At 40.0% G+C, this 17117-nt stretch overlaps 1 protein-coding gene across 2 annotated transcripts in view; it reads right to left on the reverse strand.

Annotated features, from left to right (window-relative positions):
• The window catches only part of PPP4R4 (protein phosphatase 4, regulatory subunit 4), a 134594-nt gene that overhangs the window by 92631 nt on the left and 24846 nt on the right, over positions 1–17117 (reverse strand). For both annotated transcript variants that reach the window (XM_006879096.1, XM_006879097.1), the window contains exon 3: positions 3115–3217. In XM_006879096.1, coding sequence (XP_006879158.1) covers positions 3115–3217 — 103 coding nt within the window. The remainder of the gene's footprint in view (positions 1–3114; positions 3218–17117) is intronic.

Consider the following 17117-nt stretch of genomic DNA (forward strand, 5'->3'; position numbering starts at 1 on the left):
GGGCGGTGCGGTTGGCGCAGGATAGAGCAGGGTTTAGGGCTGTTGTGCATAGGGTCGCTATGAGTCGGAAACGACTCGACGGCACATAACAACACCACCACCACCTAAAGGATAAGATCACTACCCTCTATTGTCCTAACTTTCTGTGCTGATTCAGGCCACTATCCCTAAGACTAAACTACAGCTTCTAATGCCATACTACAGTCCATAATAATCAACTAATCGAAACAATCTCTGAAAAAAAAAAGTTAATGTGATTATGTCAGGCCCTATTTAAAAGCCTTCAGTGGTTTTCCACTGCACAAGGGTGGAGACCCAGTCTTGTATATTCTGGCCTCTGACCACATCTCTAACTACTCGTACTCAATGGATTCCAACCACACTTGATGCTTTAGTTCCACCAAACTCTTTTCACTCTAGGACTATGTGGTGCTCTCTGCATGGTTCGATTATTCTCCAACACTTGAAACGGCCACCTCCTTAAAGAGGTGGTCCTTGATATCCAAAAACACAGTAAAAAAAACCCAACAAATCATACAAATACACTGTCATCAAGACTATTTCAACTCACAGTGGCCCTACAGAACAAAGCAGACCTACCCCTGTCACATTTTCCTAACAGACAGCTGGTAGATTCAAACTGCTAAGTGTCCAGCATTTAACCACTGCACTACCAGGGTCTCTCATTACTTTACTTTATAGTCTTCTCTTCCTTACATTCAGAGCCCTTATCATAAATTACGAGAGAGAGAGAGAGAGAGTGAGAGAGTGTGTGTGTGTGTGTGTGTGTGTGTGTGTGTGTGTGTGTGTGTGTGATTGATTCACCTATTTTTAGTGTCTGCTTCCCCTCTAGACACTAACCTCCTTGAGGGCAAGTTTCCAGTCTGTTCTGTTCACCTGTTTCCCTGTTCTTCATAAAGTGCCTAGTGGAGGAGGCATTCAGTAAATATCAATGGAGGTACGAGAATGACAGTATGTTAAATGTTCACTTTGGGGAAAGACATTTTTCATCTAGAAATTTAACTAAGAAACAAAGACCACAATAAAAGTGAATAAGGTGACTATTTGAGATCTTGTCAGGGTTTTATCACTTGGAAGTAGCCACAAGTAAAGCAAGGTAGAATTAAAGATTAAAGATACATTATAAATTCATCTTACTTTTAAAAGTTAATTAATATTCTTTCTGTCACTGTGACTCGTCTCATAGTTTCAGAAGATAGAATTGATTCTTTATACAAAATATTGTACAAAAATTTGCACTCCCATGAAATGTTTTTCCTAATTTATTTAATTTCCTTTGTTGAGCCACTAGCAAAAATTATTTTTGCAAAATAATTTTGAGACTTCTGAAAGTTACTATTCTCTATTTCTTGTCTTTTGTTCTTGCTTACTGGAACTCAGTACATCCAAAATGCTGCCTACACTGCAACTCACTGACTTACATTAAATTCTTAGAAAGGAGATCTTAACCATCCATTCAACTACTGTCCAACTGATATTCCAGATATCATGTTAACAAGTGCAGGTCCACTAATATCAATTAAAATAGATGTGAATTTAAATCTGGACTGTACAGGCTTAATTCCATTAAAATTACTACTCATATTCACTGTAGTAAGATTACTATTCTTACTCACTATAGTGAGAATAATAAAATTACTACTCTAACTTCTTGATTCACCCACTAAAATTACTACTCTTACTTAGATCTAATATGATTCTAGAAAAAAATAACAGTGACAAATGTTGTTACATTTATTTCTACAACAATGAAAATTATGCTTCTACTTTCCTTTGATTCACTTTGGAATCACAAATAAGACAAAACATCTTCTCTATTAATTCATCATTGTAACCAGTAAAAAAAATTGATATTACTTGCACTGAAATGTGGGAAACTTCTGGAAATAACATGGTACCCAAATCCCAGACATAAACCACACTAACTGGAACCCTGCTAAAACCCATTGATTGCTGCTGAGGAAATGCTCATTCATTTCAACCCTATGGAATAGAATAGAACTGTTGTCACATCTTTCTCCCAAAGAGAGAGGCAGGCAGGCTCAAAGAGTTGACCTTCTAGTGAGCAGGGGCCCTAAAATCATAATAAATATAAACACCCGGAAACACATTCATAATTAGTGGTTTCAGTGCACATCTATAAAGAAAAATGTATGAACAAGTAGCTCAAAATTCACTCTCATAGACACAAACCCCATCAGCATGCAAATTCCTGAGCCCAGTAAAGAAAGACTCCCTGAGAGTACACAGGCTGCTATCTCCTCCATCTGTTCAGATTCTTACCAAGAACAGCACTTTGTACATAGTGGGAATTCAATAAACATCTGTTAAAGGTGGTTGTTGTTATGTGCAGTCGAGTCACTTGCGACTCATAGTGACCCTACCCTGCTCTATCCTGAGCCAACCTTATTGTCTCTGAAACAGTCAGTAGGAAGTCAATTTAGTAGATAAAACATTTGGTTCACAGCAAGATAATCAATTTTTAAATAGTTTAGTAAAGTATGTTAAAACTAAAATGTGAAGATTATAATTCAATCTCCATTTATTTATTCTTCAAAAGTCACAACAGGCTCATCCTTATTACTAACACTCACAGAACATTAGATATTGCTGAAATTATTATTGTTGTTGTTGTGTGTACCAAAGAGTTGGAACTGACCCATACTTGACACTCTGGTGGGTTTCCAGAGGCAATTAATTGCAAGGGAGGAGATTGTCCATCCTTCTCCCATGGTGGCCTTGAACCAAGTGCCTTCAGGATTGCAGTGCAACTTTTTTGCCACTAGGCCACCAGAGCCCTTAAATCCTTATTAATATAAGTTTAAATTAAGAGAATGTCAAATAAAACATCTATGAAGGTGTAAGAAAAGTGAAAATGTTTTGAGTTACTGAGATGAACTTTATTCAAAGAACAACTGAAGATCACATTGGATACTTTCATTATAATTCAAAAGGTACATAGCACTTCCATTCAATTATTAAGTACAAAAGATCAGCCATTTAAGCTCTGAGGTTTTTTTTTCTTCTCCCCACTATGATTAAACACTACAGGAGAAAAACTGGAAATTCAAATCTTGGTTCACACCAACTTACTCTGACTTGTGGCAAAACTCTCCGAAGGGTCTCCGTGGGATTCTGCCGCATCAGATATGGAAGATTTGCAATCACACTTGTGCCTTGGATATCTTGGCCAGCACTTACGGAGAAAGCACAAAATTAAAATCTGAAATTAAAAGCTGGATTTATATTTTATCAGTAATAAAATTAATAATAATAAGCAGTAATTAATTTGAAAAACGACAGCTTATAATAAGTTCCAGTAATTTTAAACTTGAAATACATTTCCATGTAAAAAAACCAGAAGTAAAATTTCATCAAACAAATCTTATAGCAAATGCATTCAGATATTAATTCTGTTTATGTTAAAACAAGATTCTCTACCCAACATATCACATCAAGCTAAAACAATTTAAGACTATTATTAGATGTTGTTGTTATGTGCCACCGAGTCCCCTGTGACTCATAGTGACCCCTCTGTACAACAGCTCTGAAGCCTGCACTATTCTGAGCCAGGCTCACTGATCCCAACACACCTATCCCCATTTCCCAAGATACTGTGTGAGTCCATCTCATCCAGGGTCTTCGTCTCCTGCACTGTCCCTCCACTCTTCCAAGCGTGATGTCCTTCTTGAAGGATTGGTCCCTCCTGGCCACAAGCCCAAAGTATGTGAGATGGAGCTTCAAAATCCTAATCTCCAAAGACAAACATGATTCCACCCTCCCCAAGACAGACCTATTTGTTTTCTTGGCAGTCCATGGTATGTTCAAGACTCTTCTCCAGGACAACTCTTCTGTCATTCTTAGTCATTTTCCAGCTCACTGATGCATAGCAGGTAATTGCGAAGATCATAGCCTGGATCAGGTGCACCTTGGTCTCTAGACTGACATTATTGTTTCTCAGTACTCTGGAAAGATTTCTTTCGGCAGCTTTACCTAATGCAATTTGCCTTTTGATTTCCTCATTGCTTGGTGCCAAGAGTGTTGATTGTGGAGCCAAGCAAGCTGCAACTGTTAACCTCAATCTCTTTTCCGTCTATCTAAGTGCTATCAATTGGCCCAGTGGTGCAAATCTTTGTCTTCTTGATGTTGAACTTCATTCTGTATTGAAGACTACAGTCCTTGACCTTCTGCAGCAAGTACTTCAATTCAGGTGTGCCTTAGTTTCAACAAGGAAGGTTGTGTCATCTCCATAAGTAGGTTGTTGATGAGTCTTCCTCCAATCTTGATGTCACATTCTGCCTCTTAAAGCCCAGCCTCCTGAGTGATCTGTTCTGTATACAGATTGAAAAGATATGGAGACCTGATTTTGAACCATTCAGTGTTTTCCTGCTCTGTTCTGAGAATTGCTTCTTGGTCCAAGTATAGGTTTTGCATAAGCACAACCAAGTGTTCTGGGACTCCAATCTTCCTCAAGGTTAGCCACAATCTGTTGTGATACACAGTGAAATGCCTTTGCATAGTCCATGAAGCACAGACAGACATTTCTCTGGTACTCTTTGCTTTCTGCCAAGATCCATCTGATACTGGCAATAATGTCTCTAGTGCCACAACCTCTTCTAAACCCAGCTTGTATTTTTGGTAGTTCTCTGTCAATGTATGCTAGCGCCTATCAAGCACTTATTATGTTCTTCTATTCTCAGGTACTTCTATTTGCAAGGTACAGCACATTCAATCTTCACAACAATTCTGCATATGGATTCAATAATTGTCATTTCACAGGTGAAAAAATAAATACCAAGCAGTTAAGTAACTTGACTAAAGTCACACAACCAGTAAGTGGCGGAAGTGAGACTGATATTCAGAGCTTTCTTTAGAATCTATACTATATGATCCTTGGCTATACTGAGCAAAAAAATAATCATCTGGGGATCTCTTGGTAGTAAGAATTTGTTGATATCTCCTGAGATCTGTAATCATGGTCGGTGATTATAAATAAACCAAATACATGTGCATCTACTACTGAAAGGAAGAACACCAAAAGATATAGCAGTGGTAGATCAATAGTATAAAATTTCTTTTATTCTTATATGATATTGTTGTTGTGTACCATAGTCAGAACTAACCCATAGCTGACCCTCTAGCGGGTTTTCAAAGACAGTAAATCACATACAGAAGGAGACTGTCCATCCTTCTCCCATAGAGCAACTGGTGGCCTTGAACCACGTGCCTTCAGGATTACGGTGCAGCTTCTTACAACTAGGCCACCAGAGCTGATATATGATATTAGTATATGTAATTACTATCTATCTATCTATATACACACACACACATATATATATAAAAAGTTTACTCAAAAATGTACTTTTTTACAAAAGAAGCTTCCAAGAAATCAAAAACTACAACTTCCATTTGAAAAGCTAGCACAGGAACAATCTTCATGGTTATAACACAAGATGCTCCTTTTTCAGCACAATAACAGTGTTATCTGGCACATGTTCCTTTTCTGAGACATTCATTCAGCAGCAAAAGGACATAGGTTCACTCTGCAAACCATTTCCTGAAAACTAAAAATTCAACTGGGTTCATCACCTAATTCATGTACTATTGTTGATTGTCACTGAGTTGAGCATGACTCATAGCGATCCTATGAACAAAAGGCCTGAGTCTTTCTATAACTATCGTCGTTTCTCACAGTTTCCAGAGGCATGTTGTTTAGGAAGTGGATGCCAGTCCTGCTTCCAAACATATCTTAATCTGGGAGCTCCACTAAACATTGTCCAAAAGGGAAGAAAAAAATAAGACTAGTTGAACAAATTAATTTAGGACAGTAGTCTTTTGAAATCTAAGTTAATGTTGCTAATTACTGCATTCCCATTGGGAGATGCACTTCTTTTAAAGAGCCATTTATAGCATCATCTTAAGCCAATCAAAACCACATCAATCCACAGAAGACTTTTTTCCTATAATAAAAGGGTTCAGAGATATCTTTAATGATCCTTGTTCCCGTCACTGTCATGGGTTAACAGCATTTGAGGAAACAGTCAACAGCTAGTTTTTTACATATTTTAATCAACAACAATCCAATAATGTTTTGTCTAAATTTTATATTCCTAGTTCCACCACCTTCTTTACCATCCAGAACCTTCTCAGTAATTCAACTGTACACTCACCTCACTTCAATTCCCCACATCTTAAACAATAGTGATAAACATAGCACCAATTATACTATAAATCATCATGTCTGGACTTCACATGCATTCACTTTGTTTAATTCTCACAATAATCTTATAAAATGAGAAGATATTGTTAACATCATTTTACAAATGAGGAAATCAGGAATTAGAAGGACTAAACAACTTGCCCAAAATTAATCGGTCTGTATTAACTACAAAATCATCATAATATTAACCATTACACTATAAAGCCTCCCCTTTCAACTGTATATTCAGGAAACACAGTCTTCTGCTTTTTTCATCCCACACTGGTTCCTTGGGAGCCCTGGTGGCACAGTGCAAGGATTTGGGCTACTAACACAGAGGTGGCACCTCTCTGACAGTTTGAATCCACCAGCATCTGTGCAAGACAAAGATGGACAATAACCTCCTTTGCTATTTACAGTCTCCAAAAACCTGCTGTATTCTTTGTCAGAGATTCAGCTCTGACTCAACAGCAATGAGTTGAATGATAGCACTTTTCAGAAAAAGAGAAGTAGATCTCCAAAAATGAAGTTTTCTGTGCTAGATTAAGCCTTAACTCATAAAGGAGTAAATCACATGTTAGTATCGATCAAGATGCCAACAATATTATTTTTCTCTATTCTTGTTATGATGTCATCTACCATTCCTGTTAGAATCTGAAGAAGAGTCAATTTGGCTCAATATAAATAACACATAATTATTATTTATAATGTTTAAAGATTAAATACTATGTAGACTACTTGGGGGATCCTGGCTACTGGGAGCATCGCATGGACCAAAGAGGACAATCGGATTTAAGAGAGGAGGCTGCAATCAGGTCAGAAGCTCACTTCCACAGCTGGCACACTGAAGGGCTAGCAAGGGAGCTCCCTACAAAATCCCCTGGACAGAAACTGCCTGAGTTGAGTAACCTGGTCACGTCACAACTCAGACAAAAGAGGACAATAAACTTCAGGAGAGAGAGAGAATCAGGAGAGAAACTCAAGCCCTGAGCAAGCATACTCAGGTACTGGGAAGCGAGGGGCCTACAACTCTCCTGGAGAAAAATTCATCAGTTTGGGGATTCTAGCAGACACAAGGCCGTTCCATAGACCAAAAAGGAAAACAGAATTTAGAGAAAGAGTTGCACTCAGGTGGAAAAACTCACTTCTACAGCCGGCACATTAAAGTGGGGAAACTGATCACATCACTACGTAGACAAAGGAGACTTTGGGAGAGGGGACTACAATAAGGCAAGATTCCGGCAGTGCCGACCTGAGAGGATCTGAAGGATTAGAGGAAAAGCAAACTTTCCTGCTCCACAGGCCGAGAAAGGAATTCCAGTAAAGCAAGTTACCCACCCCTGGACTGAAAACTTTAAGCCTGAAATTAATCAATAGCATTATAAAAATAATCATCAACAATCTTTGTGTGTCTACAACAGAAAGGATCTATCACATGCCAAGAAAAACTTTACACAGCATAAAAGCAATAGCCAGCTCCAAAAACTGTGAAAGAAAAAAAAAAAACCACCCCAGAGCATATTGAATACCCCAGAGACAGGGAATCAAAAGAAAAATATTTATGTAGAATGCAGTCTCTCCTGTGTTGTTGTTGTTAGGTGCTATCAAGCCAGGTATGACTCAGCAATCCTAGGAACAAAAGATCTGAACCCTGTTCTGTCCCGTGCCAGCCTCACAGTTTCTGACACACAAGAGCCCATTGCAGCAGTCACTATGTCAGTCCGTGTGATTGAGGATCTTCCTGACTGCATTAAGAGAAGTATTGTAAAAATGTTGTTACGTGCCATCGAGTCGTTTCCAACTCATAGCGACCCTATGCACAACTGCCCTAAACCCTGCTCTATCCTGCGCCAACCACACCGCCTCTGACACACCCATCCTGATTACCCCAGTCACTGAATCAATCCATCTCATAGAGGGTCTTCCCCTCCTGCGCTGTCCCTCCACCCTCCCAAGCATGATGTCCCTCTCCAAGGACCCGCCCCTCCTGGTAACATGTCCAAAGTATGTCAGACGAAGCCCCAGAATCCTTGCCTCCAAGGAGTAGCCTGTTTAACCCTCTCTAGGACGAATCTGTTTTCCATGGTACATTCAATACTCTTCTCCAGCACCACAGCTCAAAAGCATCCACTCTCCTTCTGTCCTCCCTAGTCATTGTCCAATTCTCTGATGCATAACAAGCGATTGCAAATACCATGACCTGTATCAGGCGCACCTTAGTCTCCAGAGAGACACTGTTGCTTCTGAGTACGTTTGAGAGGTCCCTAACGGCAGTCTTTCCCATCGCGATACGCTTTTTGATTTCCTGACTGCTGGTGCCAAGAGTGTTGACTGTGGAGCCGAGCAAAGTGAAGCTGTGAACACTCTCAATCTCTTCGTCATCCATCCTGACGCTGCCAATTGGTCCAGTGGCGAGAATCTTTGTCTTCTTGACGTTGAGCCTTAGTCCATACTGAAGGCTGCAGTCCTTGACCCTTCACAGCAAGTGCATGAGGTCCTCCTCAGTTTCAGCAAGCAAGGTTGTGTCATCTGCGTAACGGAGATTGTTAATAGATCTTCCACCAATCCTGATGCCACAATTCTCCCCATAGAGCCCAGCCTCTCAAATAATCTGCTCTGCATACATGTTGAAAAGGTATGGAGACAGGATGCATCCCTGGCGTACACCCTTCCCTATTTTGAACCATGCAGTGTTACTAGAATGATAATTAATAAGATGTATATGAAAGCGTAAGGAGGAAAGGGGAGGGAGTTAGGGGCGGTAGGAGCTGAGGGTGGTAGACAGAGGGGTAAATCATGGGGTCTCAAGCATTTGATAGGCTGAGGGGAAAGGTGAAAGAATTAGGAAAGATCCAGTAAGGACCTGAAAAGACAAGGTGTAGGTGGGCATAGATCATTGGTGATTAATTTTATAAATAAAACCCAATGTATGGAAATGACCATATGAAACACTATGTGAATGACAGAATGTGTGAAACACTATGTATACGAACTTTGTTTGCAAACCAATACAAAATAAAATTTTAAACATAATGGATATGAAGATGATTAAGACTTATTTTTATACCTTCTAAAAGCTGAATATAATAAGGAAGACAGATTCATACATCAAGACTTTGGATGTATAGGAAAAGTTCTCTCTACACCGTCCAGGGCCATAGTCTTATCATAAGAAGGGGCTTACCTGTCAGTGTAAAATCAGCTATAGCTTAATAACTTTATAAGCACTACATGTCTGATATAATAAAAATGTTATGTACTGTCAAGTTGGAACCAATTCACAGATGGCCACTCCAGTGGATTGTTCACAGGTAGTAAATCTCTGAGAGACTGTCCATCTTTCTCCTACAGTGCATCTGGTGTATTTGAACCTAGTGCCTTTTGGTTGACAACAAAACTCCTTACCACTAAGCCACAAGTGCTCCCTTTATTAAAAAGTCACACAAAGTAGATGCTTTTCTTGATAATCATAAAGGTACATTAACAGTATACAGAAGTTTCACTTCATGCTAACTATAAAGAAGATAAAAACTCTTCTGATTAAACCCCTAAGACCAGTTATACAGGGAATCAGCCCTTCTGAAGAACCCTTCAACTTCATGTATCAATACTAAACTCATTTCTCTCTCCTCCTTTTGACCAATAGAGACACAAAGAGTCCTCTAATTTTCCCAGATACAGACCTTGGAATTATTATAACCTTCCGTTTCTCCTTCACACCTACATCAAATCTGTCAACAAGTGTAGTTTACTTTGTTAAAATCAAATAGTTCCTATTATATCAAATCATCAGTCCACTTTTGGTTCTCTCCTCAGCCTCTCGGGTGAAAGAGAACCAATTCTTCTATGTTTAACTACTTCCTTTGTGGCCATCACATGGGTATCAGTGCCACCTACTATGATAGTTTTAAAATATACCAGTAATTTCTTTTAACAATTCTCCTATCAAAAAAGATAGTCTAATTCTCCATCCCTTGAATACAGGCTGGCCTAGTGACTCACTCTACTGAACTGAGTATAACAGAAATGAGGCTGAGTGGCTTCCAAAGATAGATCATGAAAAGTAACACAGCTCCCATCTGGCTCTTTCTCAAGACATCCTTGGCATCCAGCCACTAAAAGAGCAAGAAAGTCATATCAAAGGTCATATGTAGGTGTTCTACCCATATCTTGAGCTGAAGACCCAGCCAAAAACCAGCCTCACCTGCTAGGCATGGACAAGAGCAAGTGTTCAAATAAAAGTAGGCCTAGTCTTTGAGATGTCCCTGATAAAACCAAGTGGAGCAAGAATGAGCCAATGAGCTATCCTCACCATCACCTAACCAATTTATTGGCAAAATCAGTAACTTTTTTTGCCACTAAGTAGTAGAACACTTTTTCAAATAATAAGAGCAATGTTGTAAACCAGTAAGTGTTAGAGTGGTTTTACAAACAATAATACCATGTAATAATAATACCAAGCCAAAGGTGGGTGCCTCTAATCTGCGGCCCTAAGGCCTGTTTTTCATTGTTTTTGTTCAGTCTTCTAGGTTGTATAGCCCCAGTGTGTCCACTTGCTGTAGAGAGGTAACTTGTGGTCACTGTGAAGCTAAACACCGTGACACTAATGCGTCAAATAAGATAATGGTTACCCATGGTGGGCAGTGTTTGGCGGCACTCCCTGGTTGAAACAAGCTTGGAAAAAGGAGTGGCATCCACTTCCGTAAATAGCTTGCTTGCCTCCGGAAACCCTATGGACCTGGAGAAAGGATGAAAGTCATGCAAGTGTTGAGGACTTTCATTCATAGGGTTGCTATGAGTCGCCTACGACTCAACGGCACTTAACACCACCACAATACCACGTATGCCCATACACACCCTTTGGGGGTGTAAGCACCATACAGTTGTCAGTGTGCATGACTGTAATGGCTTGCTGACTGGGACACACGTATTTCTTCCCAGGATAAAGACAGATGTTCTCCTATTGTGTAACTTACAGACTCCAAAGATGCACTTGAAGGATCATCTATGACTCAGATCCAATTGCTTTATGGGTTTGTTTTTGTTTCACTTTTTCCCCCCCCAGAAAAGCAGTTAAAATGTTTATCACCACACCACTTCTTATCCTTCAAAAATGTATCTAGAAGTGATTCACATCAGATGCTATCAACTGCTATCATCTCAAGCTTGAAATATCCTGTGGTACGTTGTTTTGTACTGTTGAGTCAGAACCTACACATAGCTGACCCTAGAGCAGGTTTTCCGTAGGCAGTAAACTGTACCAGAGGGGACTGCCCATCTTGCCCCCACTGAGCAACTGGTGGATTCAAACCACAGGCCTTTAGGCTGGCAGTGCAACTCCTTACCACTAAGCCACCAGCGTATTTCCTAATCCTAGCAGTCTCCTAATATATATACTTCAGCTTCCTCCTTGGTGACTATGATCTAAAAATGGAAATTAGTTCAAGTCCTTTCTAACTTACACTTCAGCTTCCTTGTTTATCCTACAATCTAAAACGGAAGTCAGCTCAAGTCTTTGCTAGGCACTAAATCGTCCAATAGCCTTCCTTCCATCTCACATAATTAACTCAACAGCTCTTAACAAGCCCTGCGAGGTCTAACATGTGCTCTCCCTCAACCGTATCTCGCCTCATTTTCCTACTCCTATTCACTTTCCCCATTCTGTTCTAGCCATACTGCACACCTTTGCTGTTTCTTCACTACAACATTTATAACTCCAAGTTTTTGGCCTTGTAGTCATCCTGCCAGCAACATTCTTTCCCAATATAATGGCATGGCTCTTTAAATCTTCAGAGTACATGACCTTCTCAATGAGACCTTCCCTGGCCTGGTTGTCAAAAATCATAAGTCTTGATACCCTACAGGGCCTCTTCCTCCTTCTGCATTTTCTTCCTAGTGTGTATATGCTGTTGTTAGGTGCCATCAAGTCAACTATGACTTCAGTGACCCCATGACCAGTGGATCTGAACTCTGCCCTTTCCTGTGCCATCCTCATCGTCTCTGACAGGCTCGAGCCCACCTCTTCAGCCACTGTGTCCATCAGTTCACTGAGGATCTTTCCCTCCTTCACTGACTCTCCACCTTTCCAAGCATGATATCCTTGCCAAGGACTAACTCCTCCAAACAACATGCCCAAAGTTTGTGAGATGGTGTTTCTCTCGCCTTGTCTCTAAGGAGCATCCTGGCTGCACACTTTCCAGTACCTAATTGCTTGTCCTTTTGGCAGTTCATGGGGTAGACATAGTCAGCTCCAACACCTCTACTCAAAGACACTGATTCCCCTGTCATCCTTCTGCATTGTCTAACTTTCAGCTGCACAACAAGTAACTCAAAAGAGCATAGTTTGGATTAGGTGCAGACTGACATCACTGCTTCTGAGCGCCTTGGAGAGGTCCCTGACAGCTGCCTTTCACCAATGCTATTATGTCCTTTTATTTCCTGGTTGCTGGTGCCAAGGGTATTGATTGTGGATCCAACCAAGATGAAATCATTGACAATTTCTGTCTCTTCTCCATCTATCATGATATTGTCTATTGGCCCAGTGATGAGGATATTTCGTTTTCTGATATTGAGATGCAATCCATTTTGAAGGCTATACTCTAATACTCTGCAGCAAGTGTTTCACGTCCTCCTCACTTCCAGGAAGCAAAGCTGTACCACCTGCATAACACAAGTGTTGGTAAGTCTTCCTCCGATTCTGATGCCACATTCTTCATATAGTCGAGATTCTTAAATAATTTGCTCTGCATTCAGATTTAAGAGGTATGGAAAAGGACACAGCCTCAACATGCAACTTTCCTGATTTTAAACCATGCAATGTTCCCTTGCTCTGTTTGGGTAACAGCTTACTGGTCTAGCTATAGGTTTCACATAAGCACAATTAAGTGTCCTGCGGTTCCCATTCTTCTCAATGTCAGTCATAAACTGTTATGATCCACACAGTCAAATGCCTTTGCACAGTCAATAAAACACAGAAAGATAAATACTTTCTGGCATGTTTTGCTGCACAACTCCCTAAGGACCACAGCCCCCTACAGGATTAAAGCATTGAACAAAGACTTTTATTGACTCATGATTTGCTGTCACCGTGCTAGATTCTGGGAGGAAGCAGAAAGAAAATGAGGTCTTCTTATTCTCTACCTGCATGAAACAGAACAGAAGGAGGGAATGGTATCTTTGTAGGAATAAATACAAGTTGTTGCAGAGCTTGATACAAAACTAATATTAAGAGGAAGTGGAAGACTACAAAATGATTCTCAGGTTTCCCTCAAGTGTGATTTTTAAAACAATAAGTCAATCTTCAATAGCAAAGGGAGATCGATTTGTATAAAAAGTGACGAATTCAGTTTGACCAGACTGAGTTGGAGAGGTCAGCAGTACATTAGCAGAGACACCTGCTGGAGGCGTTCAGCCAGCAGTCTCGGTCCAAAGTCAAGAGGCGAGTGCAGGGCTACAGGCACAAAAATGGCAACTACATGATGAAGGTGGTGGCTGAGATGGAGCAATATTATCACCCAGAAAGAGAGTCTCAAATTGTACACAGTGGAGCTTGTCACTCATCTTAAAAAATGTTCTGTAAACAAGGTGGTGACAGGAGAGATATAATACGGACAACAATTAAAAAAACTTAAAGCAAAACTCAGTTTGTAGCCACTTTTACTCAATATTGTATTGAAAGTACTTGCTAGGGCAAGTCTACAAGAGAAGGAAATAAAAGACAACTGGATCAGCAAAGAGATGATTAAACGATCACTATATACAGATGATATGATACTGTACACAGAAAACCTCAAGGACTCAACAAAAAAACAAAAAACAAACAAACTCTGTTAGATCTAGTAGACCAATTTAGTAGAGTGACAGGATCAAATATCCAAAAACCAATGGGATTCTTCTATTGTAACAGAGAATTTAGAGAAGAAAACCAAGCAATACCATTTACAATTATTATTATTGTTGTTGTTGTCATTGTTATTGTTAGGTGCCGTCAAGTCAAGCCATGACCCATAGCAACCCTAAGAATAAAAGATCAGAACCCTGTTGTATCCGGCGCCATCCTCACACTTCCTCATGCACAAGAACCCTTTGCAGTAGTTCACCGTGTTGATTCACTGGATTGAGGGTGGTCTTCTCCTTTGTCAACCCACCACCCTTCCCAGCATCCTGTCCCTCTCCAACGAACAGCCTCTCCTAGCAACATGCCAAAAGTATGTGAGATGAAGTCTCATCATTCTTGCCACCAAAGAGCACTCCAGCTGCACCCTCTCCAAGACACATCTGTTTGTTCTGCTGCCTGTCCATGGGATGTTCAGTGCTCTCCTCCAACATCACAGCTCAAAGGTGTCAATTCTTTTCCATGTCATCTTTACTCATTATCCAGTTCTCAGATGCACAATAGCAAGTAATCAGAAAGACAATGGCCTGCAACAAATGCACATTAGTCTTCAAACTGACATCATTACTCCTCAATCATTTGGAGAGGTCCCTAACTGCAGACTTTTCCAATGCAATGTGTCTCACTTGCTGACTTCTGGAACCAAGGGTATTAATTGTGGATCCATGCATGATGAAACTAGTGACAGTTTCAATCTTCTCTCCATCCATCTTGAAGTTGCCTATTGGTCCAGTGGTAAGAATCTTTATTTTCTTGACATTGATATGCAATCTATACCTAAAGCTGCATTCCTTGATCTTCTGCAGCAAGTACTTCAAGTCCTCCTCACTTTAAACAAGCAAGGTTATGTCATCTGCATAACACAGGTTATTTCTGGTTATTCCAGGTTAATCCTGATGCCACACTGCTCTTCACTGAGTCCAGCTTCTCAAATACTCAGCATATGGATTGCATAGGTACAGAGAAAGAACACAACTCTGACATACTCCCTTCTCAATTTTAAACCATGCAGTGCTCCCCTGCTCTGTTTACACAATAGCCTCTTCATCAGGAATAGGTTCCAAATGAGCACAGCCGAATATTCTGGGATTCCCATTCTTCTCAATGTCAACCACAAGCTGTTATGATACACATAAAATGCCTTTATATAGTCCATAAAGCACATACAGACATTCTTCTGGTATTCATTACTTCAGCCAGAATCCATCTGACATTAGCAATGATGCCACAACCTCTTCTAAATCCTGCTTGAACTTCTGGGAGTTCCTTATCCGTACACGGTTCTAGCCATTTTTTAATGAGCTTCAGCTTTGCTTGCAGGTGATATTAATCATATTGTTTAATAGTTTCCACATTCAGCTGTATCACCTATCACAGGAATGAGAACAAATATTGAATGCAAAAGTAGGAAACACTGAAGAAGGAATAGTAGTTGAAAATTGGTGATAGAAATGAGGCTGGAAAGAGAAGAATTTTATATTTACAGTGATTTATTCATTGCAAATACCCTTTTAAAAAGACACAGTGATGTGACACATGGATCTCACCTGATGGGCTGCACAGAAATCAGACTGACTACATTTGTGGAAGGCCAGGGGTGATCTGTGGGTCACATCATCAATTACAATATGTATGTTCAAAGTGAGGCTGAAGAAAAGTCAGTCAGTCCACAGGAACCAAGATATCATCTTGAATCAATTGCATCTGAATTTCAAGATCATCTTAAGAAAAGGTTTGAGATATTGAACACTAATGATGGAAGACCAGATGAGTTGTGGGACGGTATCAAGGATATCATCCATGAAGAGCAAAAGTTCATTATAGAAAAAATAGAAATGGATGTCAGAAGAGACCATTTACAAAAGCCAAACAAAAACTGAGATACTTGGGAGTGAATATAACTAGACACACGAAAACTACATAACATTTCATTACCAGCTGAATAAGGAGCTGCACTGCCAAACCAAAAGAGGTTCAACACTACCAGCTGTTCCTTGGAAGAAAGACAACCAGTCTCTTCCTATGTCATTTACAACCTCTGAAAATCCAATGGAAAGTCAGCTATGGGTCACTTCTGACAAGTTAGGCTGAGCTGGCCGACCATCGTCAAGTTGACTCTGACTCATGATGAGTCCACGTGTGAAAGAATAGGACTGTACTCCATAGGGATTTTGATGACCACTCTTTTAAATTTTGTTTATTTGTTTTATTATTTTGTGTGTGTACACCATCAAATCTGATCTAACTGGTACAGGAGAAAATTGCCCCTCCTTCTCCAGCAGAGCATCTGGTGGATTCGAACCATGTCGCTCTGGGACTACAGTGCAGCTTCTTGCCACTAGGCCACCAGAGCTCCCTGAAGACCACTATTTCAAAACTCTGGCGGCCAATCCAAAGGGGTACAAACTCAAATCACCAGCTGCTCCCCAGGATAAAGAGCGGCAATTTTCTTTAGCACTATTAACTGCTCCCAAAAACTACTGGAAGGTCAAATGGATCCTATGGCACACAACATTCCAAAATGAGAATTCCAGGGCTTTCTTCCCAGGTGACTCTGGGTGATCTCAAGTTTCTAAACTTTCAGTTAGCAGCTAAGAGCATTAACCACCCAGCAACTGGACAGGGGGCAACGCAGGATTTGTAAATAAGTACTAATTTTCATTGATTTCACATGTGTATTTTCTTCTTTAAGAGAAAGAAATGAAGCCAACTTCCCCCTGAAGCTCCTTAACAGAAGAATTACTTTAAACATTTCTACTTTCAGCAGGACAGGAATTATCAATCACCTAGTTATTTTAAAAGAAAGATGTTGTCTAAGTAACATCTATCAATTGTAAAACAAGTAATTAAATATATGAATAACAAAGGGTAGTATATATACACACTTCAGTATTTTACTATGTTGTCCACAAAATTAAGTTCATGTGCTGTTTCTTCAGGAATTACCATGGAGTGGGAATTGACTCATAGTTGACCTAATAGTGGGTTTTTGGAGGTTATAAA

Source organism: Elephantulus edwardii, unplaced genomic scaffold (genome assembly GCF_000299155.1).
Source record: "Elephantulus edwardii isolate Elephantulus edwardi_28Jun2011 unplaced genomic scaffold, EleEdw1.0 scaffold00002, whole genome shotgun sequence".
Lineage (NCBI taxonomy): Eukaryota > Metazoa > Chordata > Mammalia > Macroscelidea > Macroscelididae > Elephantulus > Elephantulus edwardii.